Below are 8,598 nucleotides of genomic sequence, written 5' to 3' on the forward strand. Positions count from 1 at the left end.
CTTTCAATATAACATACATTAAGACTGTCAAGATAACATACATTAAGGCTGTCTATATAACATACATTAAGGCTGTCTATATAACATACAGTAAAGCTGTCTTTATAACATACAGTAAGGCTATGTATAGAACATACAGTAAGGCTGTCTATATAACATACATTAACGCTGTATATATAACACACACTAAGGCTGTCAATATAACATACATGAATGCTGTCTATATAATATACATTAAAGCTGTCTATATAATATACATTAAGGCTGTCTATATAACATACATCAAGGCTGTCTATATAACATACAATAAGGCTATCAATATAACATACGATAAGGCTGTCTATATAACATACAATAAGGCTGTCTATATAACATACATTAAAGCTGTCAATATAACATACATTCCGGCTGTCAATATAACACACATTAATGCTGTCAATATACATATTTATTATATAATATAAGGCTTCTGCAGTGCAATAAAGGGGTGCAATAAAATTGATATTGAACGTGTGCAATAAAGATGCAAATGAGCGCGCGACACCGTGGGAACTAGATCGTATTCCTACGCACTACTACTACTACTATAGTATAGGCCTACTACAACATGGCTGACGTAAACATTGGGGATTCTGTTCGAATTGACGGCAAAGGTAGGGGCACAGTACAAGAACTTGTTCCAATGGGATTTGCAACATTTTATAGAGTTTTAATCGAGGGAAGTGATATTGAGGTTGACTTGCCAGGTGATCGGTTAGAGCCAATACCCCAGACTATGACTCAGTCGTCCTCGCTACCACAAAAGCAGACGACACCCAACCAAACTCAAAGGTTTGTTCCGGTCCAACAAACGGAAATTGGGTCATTCATTGAACAACAATCAAATAAGAACACTCTACTGAAAACGTGGAATGACATGAAAGTATTGAAAGCCTTTTTCGAAACTCCAGAAATCAACGAATCCCGAAGTATTCAAAACATACCCCCTCCCGAATTATCTCCGTTGCTTTCCCAATTTTTCATGAGTGTCCGAAAAGTGGACGGTTCTGAATATGAACCAAACAGTCTCAGATCTATGATGTCAAGCTTTGATCGCCAGCTACGCCGATTTAATTATGGTCATGCTATTATTACTAGTCCCCTGTTTGCCCAGGTTAGAGAAGTGTTGAAAAGTAAACAAAAACAGTTAAAACGCGATGGAAAAGGTAACCTTGACAACCGTAGTGATGCTATCAGCGACGAGGAGATCGACGTTTTGTGGAGAAAAGGTCAATTTGGAACTCAAAACCCTGACGCTATTTTACAGACACTTTGGTTTTTCAATACAGTACATTTTGGTTTACGGGGATCAGCGGAGCATCGCGATATGTGCTGGGGGGACGTTACACTACAAAACCACACTGACGGACATGAATATCTAGAGTTTACGGAAAGACAAACAAAAACCAGGACAGGGGAGAACACCCGTGATGTACGCAAAGTAAAACCAAAATTGTGGGCAAACACTGAAAATCCCGAAAGGTGTCCTGTTCATGTTTACAAATGCTATGCAGATATGAGACCTACGACTTACTGTAAAGGATCAGATCCATTTTATATAGCTACTACAACAAAAAGCTCACCTGGAAGTCATGAGACTTGGTTCAAGCGCCAACCCGTTGGTATCAACAAGCTAAAATCCATGATGCAACGTGCCATAAAGGGAGCAGGAATCCAAACTGACAAACACTTGTCAAATCACAGTGCGAGGAAATATCTTGTCCAGAAATTGAACGATAATAACATCCCCGCTAACCATATAATGCAAATTTCTGGTCACCGAAACATTTCTTCTATTAATAATTATTCACACATCAACACGAATCAACACAAAGAAATCTCCAAAATACTGCACGGAAATCCAACAGCACCTGAGACCGGATGCAACACAACATCACTGACACAACAATCAATGGCGTGTAACCAGTCAACTTCCTCTGTTGTCAGGGTCCAGGGCGGTTTCCAAAGTATCTTTTCAGGTGCTGTCACAGGAGGAAACATACAAGTTCATGTTTACCAAGGACCTCCTCTGAAAAAACGCGCCCGTGTTATAGAAAGTGACAGTGATTCTCAGTAGGCCTAATATCCAACACATGTGTTTTCGGTTTCCGACGACCTTCACAGTGCGCGCGCTCTTACACTGTTCATGACGTCACCGATGAAAAAAAACAGTTTTTTTCCGAAGCGAAAAAAAAGAAGTCATATTTTGTAAACTTTTATTATTTCAATTGTTATCACAATTAAAATGATCGTTAAAAGTAAAACTGTTGGCCATTTATTATTCTGATAAAATTCTGCGGACTACTTTTGTTAGCGGAACATGCTCTCAAATTAGTATATGTGATGCGTCCTTTCTCGTCGTCATTGCATATAGAGACGTTAGTATTAAAACCACTTATGTAGGTAGGTTTCTCAAATTATATAATAAATAGAATCTAACACTCGTGTTCATGTTATATTGAATTTATTGAACTCGTATATTAATTTCATATGAAATTAATATACTCGTTCAATAAATTCAATATAACATGAACACTCGTGCTAGATCCTCTATATATGTAACATACATTAAGGCTGTCTATATAACATACATAAAGGCTGTCAATATAACATACATTAAGGCTGTCAATATAACATACATTAAGGCTGTCAATATAATAGCACTTATGGCAATACACCATATAGTGCCGTTATCAGAGGGCGCATGCTTTATTGGTGTTGTGGAACCTGAAGCCTACTTGGCGGAAGTTATAAGGGTTATCTCCCTTGTTAAATGACAACCAATTTGGAAGAGAGCCATCCGAGGAAATAAGGCTGAGTTTATCAAAGATTTACTAGCTTAAATACTTTATTTTTTCACCCTCCCATAATCCCCCCTTTGGGATCTTTTTTTCTGCTGTTGTTTTTCTTTTTGTTCCAGCTTTGGTGTCAAAAGGCAGGATTGTCGTAACTCCTGAACCTTTTCTATGACTAATTCACAGCACCAATTGGAAAATATTCATATGGCATATTTCGCGGTACAAGCTTTCATAAACTCATTGGACTTGTTCATTCATTGATTATTGAGTTATTGATTTATAGTGATTGATTTATATTGCTTATATTGATGTGAATCAGTTGATATCTGTTTCCCAGTATCAACTGATCATTATTGTCATCTGATTGATTTGTAGTCAGCTGAAATCTGTTTCCCAGGATCAGCTGATTAATTGATTCGAATTATATTGCCTTATTGGTTGAGAACTGGTTCCCAGAATCAATCAATTAAATTGTTGATTGAAATAGAAATTTATTGATGGCGTGCCATTATGGTCTATTGGCAGACCGGCCGCTATATCTATTCAATAAAGCTGTGACCCTTAAATCCAAATTAAGATTTTGTTATATGTGCATCTATTGATAACATACATTAAGGCTGTCAATATAGCATACATTCCGGCTGTCTATATAACATACATTAAGGCTGTCTATATAACATACAATAGGGCTGTCAATATAACATACATTAAGGCTGTCAATATAACATACATTCAGGCTGTCAATACATACATTCAGGCTGTCAATATAACATACATTAAGGCTGTAAATATTCCATACAATAAGGCTGTCAATATTACATACATTGAGGCTGTCAATATTACATACATTGAGGCTGTTAATATAACATATATTAAGGCTGTCAATATAACATACTTTAAGGCTGTCAATATAACATACATTAAGGCTTTCAATATAACATACATTAAACCAATGACAATCAAGGAAAAACAGACCATAGATAATATACTACAATATACGTACATGTATGTATAGAGGTTCAATACATACATATCTACTATTTTGCAAGAGGTGTAGGTTTTGTTGATACCTATTATACTTATAACTTAGTTTTTATTTGATAAAACACTACCAACAGAAACTCTTCATTACTAAACACAGGTTTATACTGATGACGCAACCAGTAAGAGTTGAGTGGTTGGTTGTACAGGGTTTAAGGTCCAATCGACAGCTAAGGTCATTTAAGGATGTGATGGTTAGAGTCAAAACATTGTACTAAATGTAGTATACAGAGTTGTAGGTTCTGCACATGTGCCGGATACTGATTACGTGTATGTGTACACAGCTTGCGCACATACATTTTAATGCGTACTGTATATTATGTAATATAATTTGTGTACCGTTGATATGGAGAAATATTGCTTGCTAAGGCGAGAAATTGGTTGCTAAGGAAAATAAGGTGGTATTCAAGCATGCTGCAAGATTCAAATTAAACAATTATTACTTTACAACTTTGGAAACTATTTTTAACAAACGGTTTATACAAAATGTTATGGTACACACCGATCACTAAAATGGGCATATATACTATATATGATAGGTAGGTTGCCTGTTGTGTTTCTAGGCAACGCAATATCGGAATTTCTTGAAACTGCATTTGTTTATAAATGTCCTTTGGTATAAAAATTAAGGAAATTCAAGGTGGGGGCCAAAAGTAGCCTTTAATGCATCTGGTCCATTAAAGAAAACCCGGTAAAATGATCAACAAAAAAAAATCTTACTTTAATAACAACTATAAAATACATAGTGTATAAAATGCTTATCTGATTAGGTTCCTGAACGGACCTTTTAAAATTACTATTTTACTAATGGCCACACTCAAGTGCTTGGGGTGCAATCAATATAAGGTATTGTGATGTTTCCTGTAGGCCTGCGTTGTTTGTCTTTACAGCATGGGCATTGAGAAAGAATACTATCATACCATCCATACAGAAGAATAAATATTTTGATCAGAATATTAACATGACATCAAAATAGATCCCCAAGTTTCTCTCGTGCCTAATTATGTTGTCCTGGCGCGCGCTATAATATTACCCTCACGTTATTGAGTTAAGGGTCGTTAATATACAAACGTTTATTTTCATTTACATTGCTGTAAAATGTCGCGTTTTATTAAAGTGTTAACAGTTGTGTTAGTTCTAAGTAAATTACAATAAAAAATAAACTTTATTTATTTGAAAACCCACGTGGTCAAAGGTCAAAGGTTATTGATTTAACAAAGAAAATTATCAGGTTCAAAACAGTTGTGTAATGTTGTACACCTGTTCAACTCAGCCAATCCGTACAGACCTTCAAAGCGTTTAGTGTTAATGATGATTATAATAATAATATTTGTTCAGGTAAACTAAAGGGGAGACAATTCACGTATATCACATATTGTAAATTGGACATAAATATGTATATTATCACAGATGGTATTTATAACTTATTCAAGTCATATAGAACTTTTAGTAATTAGTCAGAGTGTTAAAAACTGAATTGGATTAGATTAATTTTGGCCTTTCCTTTTGAGATGACCCATGAAGTCATATTGTGGCTTAATTCCAATGCGGTCCGCATACAATACAATTAATGAATTGTCATCTTCGGTGCTTGGGTTTTAATTGTTTTTGTTAAAATGGTAAGAACAGCCATGAGTTTTGAGCTTATTTAAAATATACCTGATACATTGGTAGGAGAGTTAAAGTTGTCGATTTCAGATATGTGTCAATTACAAAGAAACCATGACACGTGACGTTGCACTCTAACAAACAATAACACGTCACTAAGTAATGGATAATGACCTCAACCCTGGATTTCTTCTGAATACAACCCAGAGCATGAGGGCGTTAGCCCGAATCTCTGGGTTGTATGCAGAAGAAATTCAAAATTGAGGTCATTATCCGACTTAAACCAATGTGATTCTTTGTTTAAATAAATACCACATGTAAAATAAATACCAGCCGCCACGGTTCACCAGTCACGCACACTTTGCAAGGTGTGGAACTGCGGCATAACACGACTGCTCCTTCCCATAAACAGTCGAGATGTTAGATTGCAATTCACTCTGAATAAAATATAAACCCCGAATAATCAATTACTGAAAGGGCACCACTCCATCAGTAGTTATCGTGATGAAGATTTCTATGTCTGAGCTGATTTATTTTTCGGCGGGCAGTGTATAGGTATCGAGTTCGATCCCTATAACTTTTGTTCATTTCTATTGTGTTTTTGTTTTACAACAATTCTATTTGTGTATAACGTTTGTAGAATAGGACATTCTTCATGATAGAATATTCCGTCTTTGCGTAAGGCAGAGTTATCTTCTCTTGGGAGCATGTATTGATTGTAACGTCACTTGTTTGTGAGAGTAACGTCATCAATTTTTGAGAAAACGACGTAATTTTCTCACGCAAACCAATGACGTAACAATCAATACCTGCTCCCCAGAGAAGATAACTCTGCATTACGCAAAGACGGAATACAAGCAAGGATTTATATTTATCTTCAATTTGGATGCAAAAATAACTGACTTCAGTCTCATATCTATGGTAGTAGGGGTTATCCGAAACATTTACATTTGATTGGTCTTTGAATTTTTGTGTGCATGTTTTAAAGGTATTTTGGCAGTGAAATATTGGAAACTTTCATCTTGTCTTTTTCATCTTGCCGATCTGATTAAATTGTTAAATTACAAATAGAAAGAGAACTATGTTATGAATTTCGAATGGTGATATGTTATAAAATGTATGTTTGGAAATAATAACTTAAGGAACTAACACGTTCAATAAGAATTTTTGAAAGGGGAAATTAGCTGCAGATGAAAAAATTAACCCCCATCCCCCGGCAACACCAACCCACTCCTTCCCAACTGATTCATAGTCTTTGAGCACATTGGTTATCAAATTATAAAAATATTCATAGTGAAAACGATGTTTTAAAGCTTTTATTAAAAAAGTATTTAATCAAATTGGTTCTTAAATTGTAAAAATATTTATCTGATTAAAATATTAGAAACAATGAAATAAAAATAATGACCCGTCTTTGACGGGATTCGAACTCAGATCAGTGGACTGGTGATTTGTTATGAGACACGACGTCACGTGGTCATCTCCAACGCATGGAAAAATGGATTACGACTCTGACAGTATCCTAAGTCAGATATTGGATTCGTATATATGAGGGTTAAATTTACCAACGGGAGAACGAAAGTGTTTTTGACGCAAAATTCAATCGTCTGTACCGAAAAGGAGACAGAAAATGCAGAAAACACCAAAGTACCAGGATACATGGATACTAGAACTGCTGACATGGATATTGGCTTCGGCTCATGTAAACGTCGAAAGAAATTAATATGATATGTGATATTGTCATCCCTTTGTTTTCGATTAATTATTCCACATACATATTAATAGCTGCTATTTTGTGCTTAAAAATCTATAAAAAAAATTACCGCATGTGTCCAATCACCATGGGCACAGAATAATTGTTTGGGTATAAATGTACGGAACTTGTATATAAAAAAAAGATGTTTGTACTCTAAATCAGAATGAGATTCATCAGCCGTTAAAGGTGATTTTCTATATTCTTTTATCCCTGGATCAAAACAGTTATATCAAACAATGTATTCACTTCCATTTGATGAAATCCTCTGATTATTCGTTTCTTGTCTGTTTTCTAAAAACTTTTTAATCATTGGTTATGTTGCAATCATTCAATGTTGCATACACTGCATACTCGTAACTTTTCTATCAAAACCAATGTCACTTCAATGTACTGTACTCGTGTCGTGTATTATCTGTGTGTGATTCAGATTTCAGATTTCAGATTTTATTTCCAACACTCAGACACATGAAAATGGGTAACATGAGGTACAAGTACATGAATTCATATATATAAATTATGACAGGAGGGGCAGGTGCATGCATGTATATTTGTGTGTGTGTGTGTGTGTGTGTGTGTGTGTGTGTAATTATTTACATGTTTGTTTCTTTCGCAGCTAAGGAGGACAGGAAGTGAACAGAGTACGATTTGGTGGTTCTCAGTAAAAACTGATCAAATATTTTTGAGGCAGAGATAGCAGCCGGTGTTAGCTCCAGTGACACCGACTTTTTGCTATTAAGCATTTGAACCGCATGATGGTGACATTGGAAACAATGAAAAAAATGAAACTAATTATTGTAATTAAGATACAATCAAATTTATTCCTTTCTATTGTTTTGTGTTCTTTTCAATTTTATGTTCAGTTTTTATACAGTGGTGAAGTGTGGAGTCAGTTAGGTCATCTATTTATTCAGGCCTTTGTATTCATAATGCCCACTTTCATTCAGTGACATAAAGGCCCATTGTGTTAATAATGTCCAGTTCTTTGTAAATATAATATACACTGGCATGGAAATACAGGGACATTATGAGAGATAATGTACGTTACCAACAAAAGTACAATGGTTTAACCAACAATGACACGTCACTCTCACCGACCATAAAACGTCACTCTAACAGACAATAACACATCACGATAACAAACAATAACACATCACTCTAACAAACAATAACACGTCACTCTAACGAACAATAACACGTCACTCTAACAAACAATAACACGTCACTCTAACGAACAATGACACATCACTCTAACAAACAATAACACATCACTCTAGCAAACAATAACACGTCACTCTAACAAACAATAACACGTCACTCTAACAAACAATAACACATCACTCTAACAAACAATAACAC

At 35.2% G+C, this 8,598-nt stretch overlaps 1 protein-coding gene across 1 annotated transcript; it reads left to right on the forward strand.

Moving 5' to 3' along the window:
- Positions 1 to 607: 607 nt before the first annotated feature.
- On the forward strand, positions 608 to 2,116 carry LOC110449392 (zinc finger MYM-type protein 2-like). Its single transcript, XM_021496246.1, has one exon. The coding sequence runs from the start codon at positions 608 to 610 to the stop codon at positions 2,114 to 2,116; it is 1,509 nt and encodes a 502-aa protein (XP_021351921.1).
- The last annotated feature ends 6,482 nt before the right edge of the window (positions 2,117 to 8,598 follow it).

The sequence above is a fragment of the Mizuhopecten yessoensis genome, unplaced genomic scaffold, assembly GCF_002113885.1.
Source record: "Mizuhopecten yessoensis strain PY_sf001 unplaced genomic scaffold, ASM211388v2 scaffold4599, whole genome shotgun sequence".
NCBI lineage: Eukaryota > Metazoa > Mollusca > Bivalvia > Pectinida > Pectinidae > Mizuhopecten > Mizuhopecten yessoensis.

Excerpts from the sequence above, each read along its gene's own strand:
- LOC110449392 (XM_021496246.1), top strand. The coding sequence starts at position 608 with ATGGCTGACGTAAACATTGGGGATTCTGTTCGAATTGACGGCAAAGGT.